At 47.5% G+C, this 23,262-nt stretch overlaps 1 protein-coding gene across 1 annotated transcript; it reads left to right on the forward strand.

Annotated features, from left to right (window-relative positions):
- Nucleotides 1–14,323: 14,323 nt before the first annotated feature.
- LOC125518620 (uncharacterized) lies at nt 14,324–15,400 on the forward strand. Its single transcript, XM_048683448.2, has 2 exons — nt 14,324–15,107; nt 15,210–15,400. Exons 1-2 carry the CDS (start codon nt 14,324–14,326, stop codon nt 15,398–15,400), a joined length of 975 nt encoding a protein of 324 aa, XP_048539405.1.
- The last annotated feature ends 7,862 nt before the right edge of the window (nt 15,401–23,262 follow it).

Below are 23,262 nucleotides of genomic sequence, written 5' to 3' on the forward strand. Positions count from 1 at the left end.
TCATCGTTGGCTCAACCTCCTCGTTTTGATTCTTCCGGAGTGTCTAAATAATTCTTGGTGGTGTTTCTCATCGTCATTCTCGGATTTTGAAGACCGAAGAAGAGTTTTCCTCCATATCTTATCCGTTCTCTCAGAGACTCGTGGTGCTAGCTTGTTACCATCCTCTCATAATTGTTTTGATCGTGAGTATTCTTTTCACCTATCCGGAGCAATTCAAGAGTCTTCTCAGTTTGTTATCCGAAGCCCATCATCTAAGATTTATTCAGTCCAGCTTTCAGCTCTCATACCCTAAATCATACCGGTGTCTAAATCAAGGATTCTCTAATCAGCTCGTAATCTCTTCGTTCTCATGTATCTAGATTCTCTCAAGCTTCTTCGTTCATTTTATAATTCTTCCCGGTGTTTCTTTACCTTTTCTTCAATCGTTTTTCAATTCTTACCGGTGGCTCGTTCAAGATTTCTCTTCCTTTGTTATTGTATCGATTCATTTGTTATTTCTATCCTACCGGTGGTTAGTTCAAGACCGTCTCAAGTTTGCGCATTATCTATCTTAATCCTTTCTACGAGAATAAGTAGTATGCCAAATCCATTGATTGTCATCAATTTAATTGGTGAAGGTTAAGCATAATGTAATTCTTATTCTTGTTCCATCCATATGTTAATCTTTTCCTCCGGAGTTTGCTCATGACGAATAGTTTCTTGATCGCTTTGGTTAATCTTTATTTTACGGAGCTCCAAGTTATTTCAATTATATCATTTCAAAGCTCCATCTAATCATTGCAAGGTTTCAATCTTATTCTTTTCATCCTTCACTTCCTTTTGATCATCCTTTTATTATCGGAGTTCTCATGAAGGTTCTACATGATGGTTCATCAAGGATTTAATTCCTTCTCGAAGTGTTCATCAAGATTCTTTTCAGAGGAGCTCCAGCATTCTTCTTCTTGCTATCCGGAGTGCAATTCTTTCTTCCGTATCATTGGAGGTGGTATTATGTCATTCTTGATATCTTGAGTTCATGTTTCATGATTCACATGTTATCAAGAATGAGATATTTTAAATCCATCAATCTCATCATTGGAGTTATCTTGGGTCATATTTCACCTAAAGCCTTCCCTAAGGATTGCTGCTATTTATGGTGCCCATAAATGACCCAAATTCTTCATTTATCCTCCCAGTGAAATAGTTTCTCGTCCCCTTGTCTTATAAATCCAATCAAATCTTTTCCGTGAGTGGCAAGTTGTCACCCCATAATGTTGAGATGCCTTCTATAAGCCCACTTCAAGCTTGTCCTTCCATTGTTGGTGTTCCAACAATTCCGTTCAACCCTTCTCCTAAAGATGCCTTTTCAGGCTCTTTTGTAGCAGAAGTTGGCATTGTCTTCTACATTCGTTTGTCTCAATTATCTTTACTCTACTCTTTCTTTCCGGAGGCATTGTGATGTTGCTCTCTGAAACCCATCTTCTTGTTTTGTCAGAATCGTGTTCTTTTCGTCCTTATCCTTTTAACCGGAGTGTCGTGCCTGCTTTTCGAATTTTTCCCATTCTGCCAAGTTTTGCCTCCCTTCTCAGACGGAGTGCTGCTCAAATTATATCATTCTTAATCCTTCTCTATCTTGTTTTAACCGGAGTGGTTTCAATATACATCTTGCCCTTCAACCTCAAGGTTTTTCGCAATGTTCTTTGTCCCTCTTTTCTAACCGAGTGTTTTCAAATTTGTCATCTCCGTTATTCTTTTTCTCTAAATGGCTTAACCTTTTCAAGGTTCTTTGGTCTCACTCATTTTTCAAAGAAGCAACTTAGTTTTACCTCTCCTCTTCCTCTTCCGTTTTCCCTCCGGTGCCATTCTAGATCTTGGGACGAGATCCTCTCGTAGTGGTGGAGTGTTGTAACGCCCCGAGACCGATGTGCCACGTGTATTCCTGTTATTCGCTGTTGTTGCTTTGTCATTCGCTTGCGTGTTGCATCTTGTCATATCATCATGTGCATTGCATCATCATGTTTGCAAAACTTGCATTCGTCCGGGTTCTCCGAGTTCTTTCTGTTGTTCGTTCTGAGTCCAGGCACACTCGCACGCGCCCGCGGCATGTTCGAAATAGTATTTTATAAGTGGCTAGAAAATGTTCTCGGATTGGGTTGAAAGTTGGCGTGTGGTCTTATTATAGTGTAGATAGACCGCCTGTCAAGTTTCACCGCATTCGGAGTTCTTTTGTTAGCCCAACCGTTAAACTATAGCGGCATTATAGCCGGTCCTTTCGTCGGACGTTTTCGGTCTTCGGAAACAGATGCCGGGCTCTCTCTCTCTTCTCCCCCTCACAGTCTCGCCACGGCCCACCTAGTCCATCCTCTTTCCCCTCTTCGCTTCTGGAGTTGTCCGATGCGATCGCACGACCCGAAACCCTCTCTGCTCAGTGCATCAAACCCCCCCTCGCGCGCGCGTCCGAAAAGCTGTCCCGGACCCGACCCGAGCAGTCGTCACCGTTGTGTCCGGATCATCCCCAAACGTCTACAAAACATCACCGTTTTCTTATTTGGACTTCCTAGTGTTTTATTCTCAACCGCTCGATTTTAATTGGAGGGACGGATTAGCCCCTAAACTTCCCTCTTTTCCATATATATAGTCCACCCCTAGTCTAATTTCAGACCAAATCCCTAATTTCTAGGGATCCTCCTAGCCGCCGCCGCACTCATTCCCCACCTCGGGATCCTCTCATTCCCCCTGCAGCAACCACCAGCCATCTCCCCTCGATCCATCGATCCACCCAACTGTTCGCAGCCTCCCTCACCTTTTGGATCGGTAGGAACCGCGCCTGGATCCCCTCCCTCTCGGGTCTTCCTTGGAGCCAGCCGTCCCTGCCGGTGATGAGCAGCAGCGCCAACAGGACCTCTCCGTGCGCCGCCAGATCCAGGCCGGGCCTCCTCGTGCCCTCCTTCCTCCCGTTCTTCTTTGCCTCTGTCCCTAACCTCTCTCTCAGATACGCATGAGCAGCGCCATGGACTCCTCCAGCCGACGCCATGGACGCCAAGTTCCTGCCGCGGCCCTCCTCCAATTCGCCGGCCTCCCTGTTGCCGCGCCTGCATCGCCCTGTTGCCGTGAGTGGAGACGCCGGTGAATCCTACAGGTCGCCGCCTCGCCAAGTCCCTCGCCTCGCCGTCTTGTGCCTGGAGCCGCACCCCCCTCCGTCGTCTCTTCCTTGAGCCACCGCAGCAGGCGGACCTCCGCATCCGGCCACGCCGCCGGCAAGCCTGCCTCCTCCGCTTTGCCATGTCCCTGCTGCCTCTGTCGTGAGGGAGACGAGCGCCGCGCCTGCACCCGTTGACCGCATCGCTCGCACGGGCCGGCCTCGCTCCGTGCCTCATCCGCCCCGTCCGCGGCCCAGCAAGACGCTGCGGCCCAGTCTCCCCAACCGCGGGCCTCAAGGGGCCCAATGTGAGCAGTTTCCATCCAGCCCAGATCCACCAGATTCGGCCCGATATTTTTCTCTGTCCTTGTTGCTTGTTGGGCCAGCATCTGTTTCGGCCCAATCATGTTTTTTTCCAGATCCACGTATTTTTTTCTATTTATTCCAGAGACTGCAGTTTTTCAGAAAAGTCCCTGGAGTTCATGCATATAATATCTCTCAAACCATGCATCGGTTTAAAGTATGTTATATATGAAACTTGCTTAGAATTTTGTGTAGGTTAATAATTTGCCATTTTCATCCATGTTTAAAATGTTAAAAAAATGCTGTTTGGGTTAAATTTGCTCCTATGCCATGCTAAAATGCTTTTATTCATAACTAAATGACCGTAACTCGGATTTTAATAAAATTTATATGTAAATGGGGTAGAAAATTGCCTAGTTTAACATGATGACTTCACCTTTCATGTTTAACAACTCTAAAATTGTGTTTAGGGCAGAACATGATCAAACCTTAAAACATGCACATGAGGAGTTTCCGAACTTGTTGTTTGTTGTTCTGGCCTCCTTTAAATTTGCCTAGATAGGTAGTTTTCACTTGCTTCACCCCTTGCCATGTTAATCAACATTTAATATTGTTGGGTACATAAACGAGATCGAACTAAATAACTTGTTGTGGTGTTTTGTCAATATGCAACTCGTTGCATATTGAGCTCCACTTAATTTGTAGAATTGTTTGTGCACTTTGCCATGCCATGCCTCATTAAACCGGAAATGCATCATACTTGTTGTGCATCATGCCATGATTTTGTGGTGGTTGTTTACCATGTTTGTTTGCTTCTTTCCAGTGTTGCTTCTTCGGGTTGGTTCCGATAACGTCGTGTTGTGAGGATACGTTCGACTACGTCCGTTTGTCTTCTTCATGGACTCGTTCTTCTTCCTTGCGGGATTTCAGGCAAGATGATCATACCCTCGAAATCACTACTATCTTTGCTTTGCTAGTTTGCTTGCTCTTTTGCTATGCCATTGCTACGATGCCTACCACTTGCTTTCAAGCCTCCCAAATTGCCATGTCAAACCTCTAACCCACCTTGTCCTAGCAAACCGTTGTTTGGCTATGTTACCGCTTTGCTCAGCCCCTCTTATAGCGTTGCTAGTTGCAGGTGAAGATCGGAGGCCGTTCCTTGTTGGGACATTTATTTACTTGTTGGGATATCATTATATTGCCATGTTATCTTAATGCATCTATATACTTGGTAAAGGGTGGAAGGCTCGGCCTCTCGCCTAGTGTTTTGTTCCACTCTTGCCGCCCTAGTTTCCGTCATATCAGTGTTATGTTCCCGGATTTTGCGTTCCTTACGCGGTTGGGCTATTATGGGAACCCCTTGACAGTTCGCCTTAAGTAAAGCTCTTCCAGCAATGCCCAACATTGGTTTTACCATTCGCCACCTAGCCTCTTTTTCCCTTGGGTTTCGCGGACTCAAGGGTCATCATTATTTTACCCCCCGGGCCATTGCTCCTCTGAGTGTTGGTCCAACTGTCAGCTGCCGGTGACCACCAGGGGCAACTCTGGGCTGGCCTACCCGTACCTAGGACAATCTGAGTGTGCCCTGAGAAAGAGATATGTGCAGCTCCTATCGGGATTTATCGGCACATTCGGGCGGTGTTGCTGGTTTAGTTTTACCCTGTCGAAATGTCTTGTTGTACCGGGATACCGAGTCTGATCGGAATGTCTCGGGAGGAGGTCTATTCCTTCGTTGACCATGAGAGCTTGTGATGGGCTAAGTTGGGACACCCCTGCAGGGATTTAAACTTTCGAAAGCCGTGCCCGCGGTTATGGGCAGATGGGAGTTTGTTAATGTCCGGCTGTAGATAACTTGAACCTTAACTTAATTAAAATGAATCAACAGCGTGTGTTACCATGATGGTCTCTTTCCGGCGGAGTCCGGGAAGTGAACACGGTGTTGGAGTTATGCTTGACGTATTTTTTTTTAGGATCACTTCTTGATCATACTTTTATCGACCGTGCTTTGCCTTCTCTTCTCGCTCTCTTTTGCGTATGTTAGCCACCATATATGCTAGTCGCTTGCTGCAGCTCCACCTCATACTTTTACCTTACCCATAAGCTTAAATAGTCTTGATCGCGAGGGTGCGAGATTGCCGAGTCCCCGTGGTTCACATATACTTCCAAACCAGCTTGCAGGTGCCGATGAGTCCGTGCAGACGACGCAATCAAGCTCAGGAGGAGCTCGATGAAGATCTTGTCCTTTGTGTTGTTTTGCTTTAGTTGTTCAGTAGTGGAGCCCAGTTGGGGTCGATCGGGGTCCGTGTCGCATTTGGGGTTCTTCTTTTACTTTGGTTCCGTAGTCGGACCTTGTTTGTATCTGGATGATGTAATGCTTTATTCATGTAATTGTGTGAAGTGGCGATTGTAAGCCAACTATGTATTTTTTCCCTTATATATTACATGGGTTGGTGAAGATTACCTCACTTGCGACATTGCTTTCAATGCGGTTATGCCTCTAAGTCGTGCTTCGACACGTGGGAGATATAGCCGCATCGAGGGCGTTACATCTTTCCCTGAAAACAGAACAATCACAACTATCCAGGTAATCTCTGGAGGCATCGGTTAGTCCATTATAAAAGATATCAAGTATTTCATTTTTCTTAAGAGCGTGATCAAGCAAAGCATTAAGTAATTGGAGAAGCCTCCCCCAAGCTTGTGGGAGACTCTCTTCTTCAATTTGCACAAAATTATATATATATATATCTCTTAAAGCAGCTTGTTTCTTATGAGCAGGGAAATATTTAGCGGAGAAGTAATAAATCATATCCTGGGGACTACGCACACAACCAGGATCAAGAGAATTAAACCATATCTTAGCATCACCCTCTAATGAGAACGGAAATATTTTAAGGATGTAAAAGTAACGAGTTCTCTCATCTTTAGTGAACAGGGTGGCTATATCATTCAATTTAGTAAGATGTGCCACAACAGTTTCAGATTCATAACCATGAAAAGGATCAGATTCAACCAAAGTAATTATACCAGGATCAACAGAGAATTCATAATCCTTATCAGTAACAAAAATGCGTGAAGTAGCAAAAGCAGGGTCAGGTTTCATTCTAGCATTTAGAGATTGCTTACTCCATTTAGCTAATAATATTTTGAGTTCATTTCTATTTTGTCAAGCTAAAATAGCTAAAGAAGCTTCTTGATCAAAGACATAACCCTTAGGAATAACAAGTGATTCTTCATCATCACCTTCATCAGTATCATCAGATTCAATATTTTCAATTTCTCTAGCCCTAGCAAGTTGTTCATCAAGAAAATCACTAAGTGGCACAGTAGTATCAGGCATAGAGGTACTTTCATCATAAGTATCATGCATAGCAGAAGTGGCATCATCAATAACATGCGATATATTAGAACGAATAGCAGAAGCAGGTGTAGGTGTCGCAAACTTACTCATAACAGAAGGTGAATCAAGTGCAGAGCCAGATGGAAGTTCCTTACCTCCCCTCGTAGTTGAGGGATAGATCTTGGTTTTTGGATCTCTCAAGTTCTTCATAATGATAAGCAGATATATATCCCAAGTGACTCAAAGAATAGAGCTATGCTCCCCGGCAACGGCGCCAGAAAATAGTCTTGATAACCCACAAGTATAGGGGATCGCAACAGTTTTCGAGGTAGAGTATTCAACCCAAATTTATTGATTCGACACAACGGGAGCCAAAGAATATTCTCAAGTATTAGCAGCTAAGTTGTCAATTCAACCACACCTGGAAACTTAATATCTACATCAAAGTGTTTAGTAGCAAAGTAATATGATAGTAGTGGTAACGGTAACAAAAGGTAACAATAGTAAAAGTGATGTTTTTGGTATTTTGTAGTGATGATAGCAATAGCAACAGAAAAGTAAATAAGCGAAGAACAATATATGAAAAGCTCGTAGGCAATGGATCAGTGGCGGAGAATTATGCCGGATGCGGTTCATCATGTAACAGTCATAACCTAGGGTGACACAGAACTAGCTCCAATTCGTTGATATAATGTAGGCATGTATTCCAAATATAGTCATACGTGCTTATGGAAAAGAACTTGCATGACATCTTTTTTCCTACCCTCCCGTGGCAGCGGGGTCCTTACAGAAACTAAAGGATATTAAGGCCTCCATTTAATAGAGAACCGGAACAAAGCATAAACACATAGTGAATACATGAACTCCTCAAACTACGGTCATCATCGGTAAGTATCCTGATTATTGTCACTTCGGGGTTAACGGATCATAACACATAATAGGTGACTATAGAATTGCAAGATAGGATCAAGAACACTCATATATTGATGAAAACATAATAGGTTCAGATCTGAAATCATGGCACTCGGGCCCTAGTGACAAGCATTAAGCATAGCAAAGTCATAGCAACATCAATCTCAGAACATAGTGGACACTAGGGATCAAACCCTAACAAAACTAACTCGATTACATCATAGACCCCATCCAACCCACCATCATCCAGCAAGCCTATGATGGAATTACTCACGCACGACGGTGAGCATCATGAAATTGGTGATGGAGGATGGTTGATGATGACGATGGTGACGGATTCCCCTCTCCGGAGCACCGAACGGACTCCAGATCAGCCCTCCCGAGAGGCTTTAGGGCTTGGCGGCGGCTCCGTATCGTAAAACGCGATGATTTCTTGTCTCTGATTTTTTTCTCCCCGAAACTCAATGAGTTGGAGCCGGAGAGGCAACAGGGGGCCCACAAGGTAGTGTGGGCGCGCCCTAGGGGGGCAGGCGCGCCCCCACCCTCGTGGAGAGATGGTGGCCCCCTGGCCTTCATCTTTGGCAGGTATTTTTCTTATTTTCTGAAAAGTGGCTCCGTGAAGTTTCAGGTCATTCCGAGAACGTTTGCTCCTGCACATAAATAACACCATGGTAATTCTGCCGAAAACAGCATCAGTCCGGGTTAATTCCATTCAAATCATGCAAGTTAGAGTCCAAAACAAGGGCAAAAGTGTTTGGAAAAGTAGATACGTCGGAGACATATCAGTTGCATGTTCATATGGTGCCTAGCGTTCATTTCTTCTAATTTTGTTGAAATGCCTTTCGCTTACTATTTTTTCATACATATTCCATCCTCCTATCGTACATGTGAATATGAAATGCTGTCTTTTTTGTATATATTCCATCCTCCTATCCCGCGCTTGCCTTACATCAAAGTAGTGTTCGTCTGTATCATGCATCAACCAGTTATGCAGAGCTAATTTTATTCATCTTCTTGTGGTTTTGACTTCATAAGGAAATATCAGAAAATAGGAAGGAAAAGAGTAAGTCAGGGGATGTCGGTGGTCCTCCGCACCGACGCAAACAGAGACTCTCTAGATTTGCCACTGCTACTGCTAATGAAGTTGAAGTCCCAAGTCTACATGATGAGTTCATCTCCCGTACTCCACCATCACAGGTGCTTGCTCTAAGTTAACAGTGTGACAATTAGTTTCATGTTGCATATGTTGTCTAGCCTGTATTTCTTCAATTTTGATTAAATTGCACCTGCTGAGTTTATACGTTATACATGTGCATATGACATGGCGTTCTGTGTCTAGAATACACTGCATCTATCTATCATACCATGTTCTTCCATCAAAGTACTGTTGTTGTGTATCCTGCATCAGTCACTCATGATTGGACGCTTTTAACATGGAAGTTTGATAGTGGTTGCATCTTGCATTGATTTCTACGTTGTACCACTTCTAATTTTTCGTATTGCCACTTATGACAAGACACTTTTAACTTGGCAGAGTAATATTGGTTGCATTACTTCTATTTTCTTGAAAATCCTTCTGCTTAGTTTACACATCGTAGTTGTGAATATGTCATGTCGTCCTGTTTTTCTTACATATTCCATCCTTATACGGTTGTCTTACATCAAAGTATTGCTTGTCTGTATCATGCATCAATGAGTTCTGAAGAGTGATTTTATTCTTTTGTGTTGTGGGTACGGCTTGACATGGCAAAGTCAAAAAAGAGCAAGGAAAATAATATAGTAGGGAGTGGTGTTACTCATCGGGAGAAACGGAAAAGGATCTGTCGTCCAGATTCTGCTGGTACTTATAGTGCAGTAGAAGGTCCAAGTCCACCGGCTAAATCTACAAACATAGTATCACCTGCTCCACCAGCTGCAGCATCCGCTTCAACTGTACTAGCATGTCAATGAGTTACTCGTTCATTTGCTCCAGAACTGGCCAGTTCCCAAGCTGCCTTCACACCAAACACTACTTCCGAAGCACTGCTGACACAACAGGACTTGGCAAGATAAGATGAACCTCATGAGCATCAACACCAATATGGTACCTGACCGAGTCAAGTTGAAGTTGCATGCTCCTTTATATGTACTTTCACAGTTTGATGTACACTAACACTTTCCATATTCGTTGTTGAACTAGCACCACGGCACAAGCAGAAATAGACATCAGGGATAATGCTTGACAGATTAACAAAATCTTAAAGGAGGAAGAATGGAGATCCATTTTGAGGCAGGGTTAAAAAGGCCACGTGATGCTACAGAGTCAGCCAAGTTAGTATCAGAGGCAGCCGTTGCCGTTAGGTGTCATGCACGTATCCTCCCAACGTGGATCCAGTACAGGAATGAGAAAGACAATACCCAGTTTAACACCTTCCTTGACCATTTATCCGTAAGTAATGTTATTCATCGCAATTAGTAATATTTTCTTGCTCTGTCCCATACTTTCTAGCTTCCTCCTAATAAGACTCACATTCTTTTTTCAACAAATGAGGTTCAAGTTGGATCCGAAAGATGATGCAACTAAACAAGCATGCACTCATGTTTTTCAGTCTGCTCTACGACAGTATCAGTACCACCTTAGAAAATCTCACATTGAAGGCAGGGCTAACAATGAAATCGCCCAAACATCTCCAGTTGAATATATTACAGATGAGGACTGGACAACCCTTGTTAAACACTGGTCTGATCCAAAGTATCAGGTAGGCTATATGTATTTGATCAGACCACATATTGAACTTGTATTTATGTATGTGCCTTACAAGTGTATCTTCTTCTAGGCTAACTGTTTGAAGAACAAGGCCAGCCGTTCTAAAGTGAAATTCCAACAGACAACAGGATCTCGTAGCTATATTGCACACTGCGAGGCTCTTGTAAATAGCTGCTATTTCCTTCTTTTTTCTGTGCCATATATCGTATCTATATTGACTTGTTCCAAATACAGAGGAAAGCCTGTGCGGACCAAAATGAACTTGAAACTCAATGTAGTGCAAATCTTCAAGGATTGCCACACCAGCAAGATGAAGGGCACAAGCAGACCAGTTCAAGCCGTTGTTGTAAGCCCTTACTCCTCCTGCCTTGAACTGATTGGTAGTGTGATGTGTTCATTTAACTACTTGGTTTGCAAGCAATGTCAGTTACTCTATTCACTTTTAGACACAGTTGTCTTAACGTATCATTTCACCTTACATGGTTTAAAAGAGATGAAGGATATTCTTTTGGTCTTGATCTGTAATATAGTTGTTATGTTCATGTGCGCACACAATGATAAAATAGCCTGTTTGTTTTATATCTGTTTGCCCATGATATGAATGATGGCATACTATGTTCATCCTACTTTAAACCATGTCTCTTTATCCTTAGATGTCAACGAATGTGAGGAAATAGACAATATAGTAGTCATGCTACATGGACATATGTTCCGAAAGTGATTTTATTATGTAGTTGGCACTACAATACATGCCAATGTATTACAGTAGTTCACCAAAATAAGTTATGTATAAACGTGTAACCTACTTTGTTTGTTTTTGTCTTATTAGTAACTTATCTGGTACACTAATCTATAAGTTCAAACTTTTAGGAAGCTATGGAACAAATGATTGAATAGCCACAACAACCTGAAGGTGACGAGGCTACCACATGCACAATGTCACCTCTTGCTGCAGTGCGTCAGTATCTCTCCACTAACAGTGCAAAAAGCACCTTCCTGCGTAATTCTGGGTTGGTTGTCAAGGTAACCTCGTCCAAATCGCCTACTGAACAAAATCTTCCAGCTAGACAGAGTGATATATCTGTGCTCCAGACACAAGTCCAATCCCTAATGGACGTCGTTTTGGAAACAAGAATAGTGGTTGACAAATGTCATCAAGATATGAATGGTTTTGAAACCAGACTATCAGACATTCGCTTCGTTGTTCAAGAGCAATGGCAGAAAAAAGGTGAAGATCGTGCTGCTCCATCAGATTCTACAGCCTGAAACATTAGCACTTAGGTCAAATGATCTGTGCTTCTATACATCTGATGGTGCTTTTATTTGCAAGGAATGTAAACTTTATGCCAACAGGCCTATTGTTGTATGGTTGGAATTTATTTTGTTGTGATACAACATTTATGATGCTGCCAAAGGCTGCAGTAATTACGACACTATTTTTGTATAGTGTAGGTTTATCTTAGTAATGTATTCGGCCGAAAGCTTCGTAGGAGCCCAACATGCCAACATTCGTCGGGCCCATTCCAATTGGGCTAAAAACGATTATGGACCGAAATTTGCATGTAGCCCACTAAAAATATTTGGGCCTAAATCAGCATAAGCTTTCATATTTTTCTGGTAGGACTTTGCCCATAGTGGGCCTTTAACAGGCCTAAACATAATTTGGGCCCTCTTTAACAATAGGCCGTTTACAGGTGTAAATATCTCAAGCCCATAAAAACATGGGACTTTAATAAACCGAAAGTGAGATTGGGCCCTGATTGTGCCAAATAACCCATTGGTCTTAGCAGGCCGAAATGGTGGCCCATTTATAATGCAGATCTTTCACAGGCCGAAATTCGGACGGGCCATAAATGCGTCGACCTAATACACGGGCCTTTAACAGGCCGGAAGTTCGGTCGGGCTAGATTATCGTCATTTTTATATGGTCTGTTAATGAGACCAATGTGACATTGGGCCACATATGGCCCATAGATTTCGTCCGACGTTAACAGGCCGAAAATCACATCAGGCCGAAAGTGGCCCAAATCTATAGTGGGCCTCTAACAGGCCGAATGTCAGACATGGCCGAATATGACCCAAATCATTCACGGTCATTTATCGGCCGAAAGTTTCAATGGTCTGTAAATGGACCCAAATGAAGCAGGACCATTAACAGGCTGGAAATACACCGGGCTGTAATTCGGCCCATATACTTAGCGGACTGTTAACGGGCCAGAAGTGACCATGGGTCACGATGATGGCAAGTTTAGGACAGGCCGTTGACGGGCCGATTTGACACTAGCCGTGCGGGCCTTAACTGAGAATGTTGGGCCTTTAGCTGGGGCAGCCCATTATGGTCTGCTAAATCTTGTGGGCCTTTAGCTGGGCTGGCCCATTGTGGTCTGCTAAATCTTGTGGGCCTTTAGCTGGGCTGGCCCATTATGGTCTGCAAAAGCTTGTGGGCCTTTAGTTGGGCCGGCCCATTATGGTTCGCTAAATCTTGTGGGCCTTTAGTTGGTCTGGCCCATTTAAACTTTAGGGTCCACTTTTGGGTCAATCCACGTGTCAACATATCATAGGCCCATCTTGACCGTTCGATGAGTGACACCTGTGCCAACGCGGAGCTGACGTGTGGTTCCGTCGGCCAATGAGAATTTTACACGTGGAAAATCGGCATTGGTCATGGCTGTTAGCGGGTTATCGGATCCAAAACCGGACCCGATAGCTTAACGGCGTCTTGTTACGGTAGATGCCACGTGTCGGTCACCCTTGACGAAAGCAGTTCTATGACGCACGATTTATCGTCATGGAAGTGGACACTTCCGTGATGATAATTTTGGCAATGTCATGGAACACTTCTACGACAGCACAAGTATGACTATCTTCATTCTGTCATAAATTTGTCATGGATGTACATGCATGACAGAAAATGTGACCTACTGTGACAAACACGTATCATCATAGAAGTGTATTTTTTTGTAGTGGTGCTTGGCATCCATCAGTCGGCTGGGAGAGAAGGCTCTTCCCCTGTACCAGTTAATGAAGAAAACCACTCACTTTGAGTGGAACGACAAGGCGGGCGAAGCCTTTCTCCAGCTGAAGAAGATGCTGACTACGCCGCCTGTTCTAGCGGCTCCGGCTGCTAAGGAGCCCATGCTCCTCTACATCGCCGCCACCAGCCGGGTGGTCAACACTGTCATTGTGGTAGAGCGCCCAGAAGATGGAAGAGCACAGTTGGTTCAGAGGCCTGTGTACTATTTTAGCGAGGTGATGTCGGCCTCGAAGCAGAACTACCCCCACTACCAGAAGATGTGCTACGCCGTGCACTTTGCCGCCAAGAAGCTTAAGCCATACTTTCAAGAGCACCCCATCACAGTCATCTGCACCGCCCCGTTTGCTGAGATCATAGGCAGTAGAGATGCATCAGGCCGGGTGGCCAAATGGGCCATCGAGCTGGCCCCCTACACCATCTTCTACAAGCCGCGCACCGCCATCAAGTCCCAAGCACTGGCCGACTTCCTCGTTGACTGGGCCAAAGCCTAGCACCTGCCGCCAGCTATGGACTCCACTCATTGGTGGATGCACTTTGATGGCTCGAAGATGCGCACCGGCTTGGGAGCCGGCATCGTCCTCACCTCTCCCAAAGGCGACAAGCTCAGATACACATTGCAAATCCACTTTGCCGCCTCCAAAAACATGGCCGAATACGAGGCGCTAGTACATGGACTCCGGCTGGCCAAAGAGATCATCATCCGCCGGATCATGTGCTATGGCAACTCGGACTTGGTGGTCCAATAGTCGTCTAGGGACTGGGACGCCAAGGATGCAAACATGGCGAGCTACCGCTTCCTCGTCCAGCAAATCAGCAGATATTTTGACGGGTGCATGTTCCTTCATGTGCCACGAGCCGACTACGAGCAAGCAGATGCCTTGGCACGGATTGGATCCACCCGGCGTCTCCCTTCAGCGCCTCCTCAAGCCGTCTATCAAGCCTTCACTGGAATCAGAGTCTATCTTCATGCCGGTTGCCCCCGGAGCAGTCGGATCGAACTCAGGGGCTGCATCAGTTGGCCCGGGGACTTCGGCAGGCGGCTCGGGGGCAGCAGCAGTCGCACCTGGCCCGGGGACTTCAGAACCCGGCCCGGGGGCTATGGCAGTTAGCCCGGGGACTTCAACAATGCAGCAAGTGGTGGCCGACTCCACCCCGCCGCCTCCCAACCCAACCGCCCTAGTTTCAGTGGCCGTGATGACAGTGAATGAAGTCGAAGCACCATCATGGGCGCATCCCATCCTCAACCTTCTGGTGAGCGGCGAGCTACCAACCGACGAGATTTTGGCCCAGCAGGTGCAACACCGGGCGGGAGCATACACGATAGTAAACAGAGAACTTGTCAGGCGCAGCGTCACTGGTGTGTTCCAGCGCTGCGTGGAGTCAGAGAAGGGCAAAGCAATCCTCAGAGACATCCACCAAGGCGAGTGCGGCCACCACGCGGCCTCCAGATCCCTTGTCGCCAAAGCCTTCTGCCACAGTTTCTTCTGGCCGACTGCTCTAGAAGACGCCAAAGATTTGGTCAAGAAATGCAAGGGGTGCCAGAAATTCAGCTCCAAGCAACATCTGTCGGCTTCTGCACTCAAGACCACCCCCCTCACTTGGCCCTTTGCCGTGTGGGGGCTAGACATGGTGGACCCATTCAAGATAGCACGTGGCGGCATGACTCATCTGCTTGTCGTTGTGGACAAATTCACCAAGTGGATTGAAGCAAAGCCAATCAAGAAGTTGAATGGTCTGACCGCTGTGACCTTCACCGCAGATATCACCGTCCGGTATAGTGTACCGCACAACATCATCACCGACAATGGCACAAACTTTGCCAAAGGCACCTTGGCTCGTTTCTGCGTGACGCAGAGCATCCGACTGGACTTAGCATTTGTTTCTCATCCGCAGTCAAACGGCCAAGTCGAACGAGCGAACGGCCTCATCCTCTCCGGCATCAAGCCCTGACTGGTCAAGCCATTGGAACACTCAGCTGGCTGCTGGATCAATGAGCTGCCAGCCGTCCTCTGGAGTCTATGCACCACCCCAAACAAATGAACCAGCTTCACTCCTTTCTTCCTCGTGTACGGGGCCGAGGACGTCATCCCAACTGACATTGAGTTCGACTCACCTCACGTCACCATGTACACGGAGGCGGAGGCGAACGAAGCACGAGAAGACGGTGTCGATCTGCTGGAAGAGGGCCGGCTGTTGGCACTCAGTCGGTCTGCCATCTACCAGCAGAGCCTGCGCAGCTACCACAGTCAGAAGGTCAAGCCAAGGTCCTTTTGAGAGGGGGACTTTGTACTCCGGCTGATCCAGCGAACAGGCAGCCAACACAAGCTCTCGGCCCCTTGGGAAGGCCCTTTCATCACCAGCAAAGCCTTGGGCGACGACTCCCACTACTTGATCGATGCACAGAAGCCCAGGGCACGCAAGAGGGACGATCCAGGCAAAGAAACAAAGTGCCCATGGAACGCGAATCTCCTTCGAAGATTTTACAGTTAAATGCAGTATGTACCATGCTACCTTTTGCATTAAGCGCAAAGACATCGAGACCCTTGAGGAGCACTCGGGGGCTCCCCTTTTTATCTATATGATAATTTTTATGCCTGTGAATGTGTTATTTCATTCCTTTGCCTGGCACCGGGTTCGACCAGTCGGCCCGGGGGCTTGCCGCCTTGTACTATGTTGATGCTACCTGCAGTCGGACGAGCAGTATGCCGGCATCTAAGCCCTCTCTTGCCGCAAGCCGCAGCTCACAGAGCGACTGTCCGGCTGGCAAGAGCTAAAGGCGAGAAATGGTGTCCACATGAAAAATGGCTAAGGAAAAAGCATCTACATAGGCCAAGCCGGCTCCACGCATCACCATCCGGCTGCTGGTCACCCGGTCGACTGGCTTTTTTACTTTACTTGCTACGTTCTAAACGGCCAAAGTACTTGTCTTCCCAAATGGCCAAGTACTTGAGCCAGCCACAGACCACAGAGTGGTTGCCTGGCTGGCAAGGCGGAAGCCAAGGGAAGACGGCAAAGGAAAAAGCCAAAATAGTAGAAAAGAAAGACAAGTCAGAACCCGACAAAGCACAGCTTGTGCGAATTAAGTTAATTTACATAGCAAGGCTCATAGCCAGAATTCAACAAGTTTGAATACAACCCCAGCGGGTGGAACTGCGCAAATTTAGTGAGCTTGTTTGAAAGGTTACAAAAGCAAGAAAGGATAAGATAAAACTGGCCGCCTAGGCAAGAGGAGCAGCAGGCGGGTCCGACAGGTTGGTGGAGTCGGCAGCGCCGGCTGGTGAAGTGGCCGTCTGGCGAGTCTCGGCCTGGTCAGCATCAGTAGTGGTCAGCGCGCTCGCACACGGCTCGTTGCTTGAGGCTCGATCGAGCTGGGGCTGGCCATCCGCTTCGCCTTCTGGTGCGTCGACCTCTTCATCCTCGCCTTCTTCGTCCTCGCCCTCGTCGCTGGAGGCGATATCCTCCGCCGAGTCCTCGCCATACTCCGGGTTCAGCCCAAACTAGTTGGGTGACACCATGGCGCCATCCTTGTTCAGCTCAGGGACGAACTCGATGGTGTCGGCATAGTCGGCGATCGCCGCCGCGCGTTGGGTAAGGTCGCGGCTTGCCGCTGCCAGCTCCGGTGCGGCCTCCTGCCGGAAGGTGGCCAGTTGGGCCAAGTCCAGGCCTAGATACCATGCCTTGATGAACTCCAGGGTCTTCCGAGTGCCGGAACGAGCCGCGGAGCCCTTCCAAGCCTCAAAGCGGCCGGCTGCTACCTCCAGCCACTCGGCAGTCTGACTGGGGTGCGTGGAATCTAAGCATCCGACCAGAGGGCAGTCAACACCTGGGCCCCAACGTGCTGTAGGCGGCGGAGCATCCGATGAGCCAGCTGGAGGCGAGCTCAGACGATAAGAAGCTGCTCACCGAGGGTTTGAGGCGCGTAGGGCGCGATTTCTGCACCAGCCCGTCTTCACTCGTCGTGGCGAGCCTCGATGGCCTGGCTGGCGGCAACGACATGACCAGGAAAGAATTCTGCGCAAGAAAGAAAAAGAAGTCTGAGGCCAGAAGCAGGCTCAAATAACAAGTCGGTGGCTGAAAGAAAGAAAGGATAACTCACCATCGATCATATCTTCGATCTCGCCGTAGCCATCGCTCAGAGCCTTCCCCTTCTCGGCCCAGGCCGAGCGTTCAGTTTCGAACTCGGCCTGGAGGTTGGCCTCGTTATCCTTTACCTTCTGGAGGTCCACCTTGTGTCGATCCGCCTGGTCCGCCAACTCCTTGACTAGGCGGTCGTGCTCCTGGGCCGCCTTGCGGCACTCCTCCTCCTTGGCGCGCAGCTCGGTCTTGACCTTGCCCAGGCGCTGCTGCAGTGTGGCAGCCGCTCCTGCAGAAGATAAGAAAGAGAAGACAATCAGCAATTAAGAAAAAAGAAATGTGGTTGCCAGAAGATCCGTCCCAACTACTCAGCAGTCGGCCCGAATCTTGGGGGCTACACCCAGCGGGTGCGCTGACGTGCCCCCGCAAGAGAGAAGGTGGAGTGCTTACTTCGGCTTTCGGCCAAATCCGTGGTCCGCTTGGCCAGCTCCTGGACCTGGGAGATGAAGGCGGCCACACGGATGTTGTGGTAATCCTGCAACGAAGACAACAGAATAAAAAAAGTTAGCTCTTGGAACTTACCTTAAGTTCCGAGCCACCTGCTCAGCAGCCGGCCCGGAACTTGGGGGCTTCACCCCAGTGGGTGCGAGTGGCGCACAGGGCTCTTTCCACGGTGGTGCCCGGGGGCTCCGGCATTGCGGCGTTGCTCATCGCGCATGGCCTGGGAAGGGCGTGGCACGGGTGCCCGCTGGGGTGCCGTTGAGGCTTCCACGCCGCCCGTGGGTAGCACGGCCCTGCCCCCGGACCCAGCGGCGTGTGGCTCATCGTCCCGGATTCGGACGACGCTGCTCGCCTGGCTCCGATCGCCAGAATGTCGTGGATGCTCATGGGCCGCGTCTCCGGCTCCATCCGTGGCCACCTGGCCGCCTGCTCGCGCTGGCGCGGACGGGCCGGCCCCGGACGAGACGATCAGTGTGATCCCCTTTCTTTTGGGGGCCATGGTGATGATGAAGTCGATGTGCTAACCTTCAAACCGGATTTTCACAGCTTGCGCCCCCTACCTGGCGCGCCAAAGATGTCGGGGGAAACGACACCTACAGGATCATGAAGAATCCCTTTTGCTATGGTTGGCTGGCGCGGGGCTGTGGAAAGAGCGGGTTTGAGGGATCAACATGGGGGGATTATCCAGGTTTGGGCCGCAAGTGATCCGTAATACCCTACTCCTGCTGGTTTATGTTTATCTGGTGTTCTTAGACTAGCTACAAAGCGTGTAGGGTCCAAAAAGTCCAAATCCTCTCCTAGTACGCCGCGGGCCTCCTTTTATAGATAAAGGGGCTGCCATAGTGGCACACAAGAGGTGGAAAGTTGTACAGTAGTCGAGTCTATCTCCTGGCACCATAGGACAAACACATTTAATGCGCTGCCGAAGTGCCCTTCTTGCTTTAACGGGGACGACAAGGAAGCTCGTCCCAGCTGTCGCCGCCTCGCCTGGCCTCGACGCGCATCCGAGCTGACGAGGCGTGTAGTGCCACGCTGGCTGGCTGGCTACTAAGTTGGTGCAGTGGCAAAGTCTTCACGAAGATCTGCATGCCACCACACAGGTGCTTGTTGACTTGGCCTAGAGACCGCACGTCGACACACATGTGCTCACCTAGTTGATGGGCTGGCAGCTATGTGGGAACAGCGGTGGAGTCTTGGAAGGTGTGGGCTTGGCTGCGGCCCCGCGGATGTCTTCGGCAAGGGTCTTGCCGGGGCGTCGTGGGCGTCCCTGGCAAGGGTCTTGCTGGGGGATCTCATGGGTATCCTCGGCAAGGATCTTGCCGAGGATCTTCGTCTTCTGATTCTCATCTAGTCTTGTATGTTCTTGGTTTTCACAAAGATCTGCATACCACCACGGAGGCGCCTGAGGGAGTCCTGGATTAGGGGGTCCTTGGACAGCCGGACTATATACTTTGGCCGGACTGTTGGATTATGAAGATACAAGATTGAAGACTTTGTCCCGTGTCCGGGTGGGACTCTCCTTTGCGTGGAAGGCAAGCTTGACAATTCAGATATGTAGATCTCCTCCCTTGTAACTGACTCCGTGTAACCCTAGCCCCTTCCGGTGTCTATATAAACCGGAGGGTTTAGTCCGTAGGACAACAACGATCATACCATAGGCTAGCTTCTAGGGTTTAGCCTCTCCGATCTCTTGGTAGATCAACTCTTGTAATACTCATATCATCAAGATCAATCAAGTAGGAAGTAGGGTATTACCTCCATCGAGAGGGCCCGAACCTGGGTAAACATTGTGTCCCCCGCGTCCTCTTACCATCCGCCTTGGACGCACAGTTCGGGACCCCCTACCCGAGATCCACCGGTTTTGACACCGACATTGGTGCTTTGATTGAGAGTTCCACTGTGCTGTCACAAGCAAGGCTTGATGGCTCATTCGATCATCGGTAACGATGCGATCTAGGGTGAGGTTTTCCTCCTTGGATAGATCTTCGTATTTTGTGGCTTCGTACTGCGGGCCAACTCGCTTGGCCATCTAGAGCAGATCGAGAGCTACGCCCCTGGCCATCAGGTCAGGTTTGGAAGCTTGAACTATACCGCCGACATCCGCGGAGACTTGATCTTCGAAGGATTCGAACCCACGTCAGGTGCGCCGCACAGTCACGATGGACATGATTTAGCTCTGCCGATGGACAGTGTTCGGGAGATCACACCTGTAACTACTCCGGCCCTGAATCTGGGACAGATCACGCCATCTGAGGATGGGTGGATGGACCCCGCCACGGAGGCCGCACACTCAGCATCGATAGAGTCGAATGCTGACTTCACCTCCTATGATCTGTGTTGCCAGACACTCGGATTCGTCCCTGGCCACAGACTCCGAACCGCTCGAGTCCGTGCCCATCCAATCTGATTGGGAACCGATCATGGAGTTCACCTTCGCAGATATCTTTCAGCACTCACCCCTAGGTGACGTGCTAAACTCATTACAGTCTCTCTCCTTGTCAGGAGACCCTTGGCCAAACTATGTCTGGCTCGAGTGGGAAGCGGACGGCAAGAAATTTGTTCCCCACCCACCACCCACTTAGTAGCCACTGTCGACGACTTAACCGACATGCTCGATTTCGGCTCCGAAGACATCAACGATATGGACGACGATGCGGGAGATGAACAGGAACCACCGCCCCCAGGGCGCTGGACTGCCACCTCATCATATGATATATACATGGTGGACACCCCCAAAGAATGCGATGGCTATAAGCCAACGGAGGATAATCCCCCCGAGAAGCAATCCAAGAACAGGCGTCATCGGCGCCACTCTAAGCCCCGCCATAGCAAAAACAGCGATACTGGCACAGGAGACAATAACGCTGCAAATAGTGCCGAAGACGAAGACAATCCCCTCCAGATAGGCTTTGAGCAGGAGGATGGGCAAGCCAGCCCTAAGGAATAGGCAGAAGATGGAGAATCAGAGGATGACAATTACATGCCTCTCTCCGAAGACGAGGTGAGCCTCGGCGACGAAGGATTTATCGGGCCTGAGGATCCCATCGAACAGGAGTGCTTCAAGCGCCGGCTTATTGACACAGCAAAAAGCCTGAAGAAAAAGCAATAACAGCTTCAAGCTGAGCAAGATCTGCTAGCGGATAGATGGACTGTGGTCCTGGCAGCCGAGGAATACGAACTCGAGCGCCCAATCAAAAGTTTCCTAAAGTGCAGGTTGCTACCCCAACTTGAAGAGGAAGCATTAAAGCCTGCGCTTCCGGCGTATGATACGGCAGACCGGCCACCTCGTGGCCGGGACAAAGTGGCATATCTGCCCAAAGTCCAGCCCGCACCCCGTCGTCAGTCAAACAAAAATAGCAAGGCCCGAGGCAACACGCAGGACGAGACGTATTGGAAAACAAAGCAGGACACAAAAGATCGATCTTCGGATCACGAGGGCGCGCCCCAACACATGAAGACGACCGTCATGCCGGATATACCAAAAGCAAATCCGACCGGGCCAAACACAGCAGACAAGACTCGTATGAATTGCATCGTGACATAGCCCGGCATAGAGGCGCCGCACACCCCCTATGCTTCACTGATGAAGTAATGGATCATCAATTCCCAGAAGGGTTTAAACCCGTGAACATTGAATCATACGATTGAATCATAACATTGAATCATAAAAGATTCATAAGGAAGTTTAATTTTGTTTCTAGGGAAGTGTTCCATGCCTTTCCTTAACGGAAATTGAAATCTAATGTTTCCTTCTTTCATATCAATAATTGCACCAGTCGTTCTAAGGAAAGGTGTACCAAGAATAATAGGACATGTAGGGTTGCAATCTATATCAAGAACAATGAAATCTATGGGTACATAATTCCTATTTTCAACAATAAGAACATCATTTATCCTTCCCATAGGTTTCTTAATAGTGGAATCCGCAAGATGCAAATTTAAGGAACAATCATCAAATTGACGGAAACCTAACGCATCACATAAAGTTTTTGGAATCGTGGAAACACTAGCACCCAAATCACACAAAGCACAACATTCATAATCTTTAATCTTAATCTTAATAGTAGGTTCCCACTCATCATAAAGTTTTCTAGGGATAGAAACTTCCAATTCAAGCTTTTCTTCAAAAGATTGCATCATAGCGTCAACGATATGCTTACTAAAAGCTTTGTTTTGATTATAAGCATGCGGAGAATTCAACATGGATTGCAACAAGGAAATACAATCTATTAAAGAACAATTATCATAATTAAATTACTTAAAAGTCCAAACGAACCCCGAAAAATCACAAAAAAACACAACACTCCTGTTGTTCTATGTTGACACGAGAAAAAATTTGAAAGCATTCAGAGGCAATGAATATCGTTTCACCCCCAAAGTTGGGGCATTCCCTACCGAAATCATCATGCTTTTTGTGAGAAACTCTGGTTTGTGAGAAGTATATACCCAAACCTGCCCCAAATGGGACAAAAAGTTTACCATGGCATGTTGATGCCGCTCCATGATAGGATGCCAAGTTTCATGAATTTCAGACGAGTTTTGGATTTACGAGAATTTAAAAACCAGGTATCTTAATGTTTGCAGCCAAGTGACGGTGGCGCGGTGCTTGACATTCATTCACATTTCTTGCATGGGACCTAAGCATGCACCCAAGGACCAAAGATTTGATTTTTCAACCAAATTATATGCACCCGAGCATGAGCATGTAGTTCAAATCTGAATTATGCACATAAATGCATTGGTGCATAAAAATTTCCAAACGAACCCAGAAAAATCACAAAAAATAACACAACACTCCTGTTGTTCTATGTTGACACGAGAAAAAAAATTGAAAGCAATTAGAGGCAATGGATATCATTTCGCCCCCAAAGTTGAGGCGTTCCCTATCGAAATCATCATGCTTGTTGTGAGAAGCTCTGGTTTGTGAGAAGCATATACCCAAACCTGTCCCAAATGGGACAACAACTTTACCACGGCATGTTGATGCCGCTCCATGATAACATGCCAAGTTTCATGAATTTCAGACGAGTTTTGGATTTACTAGAATTTAAAAACCAGGTATCTCAATGTTTGCGGTCGAGTGACGGTGCTTGACATTCATTCCCATTTCTTGCATGGGACCTAAGCATGCACCCAAGGACAAAGATTTGATTTTTCAACCAATTTATATGCACCGGAGCATGTGCATGTACTTAAAATTTGAATTATGCACATAAATGCATTGAAAACTCACTTAA

The sequence above is a fragment of the Triticum urartu genome, chromosome 7A (assembly GCF_056163025.1).
Source record: "Triticum urartu cultivar PI428250 chromosome 7A, HENAU_Tu73, whole genome shotgun sequence".
Lineage (NCBI taxonomy): Eukaryota > Viridiplantae > Streptophyta > Magnoliopsida > Poales > Poaceae > Triticum > Triticum urartu.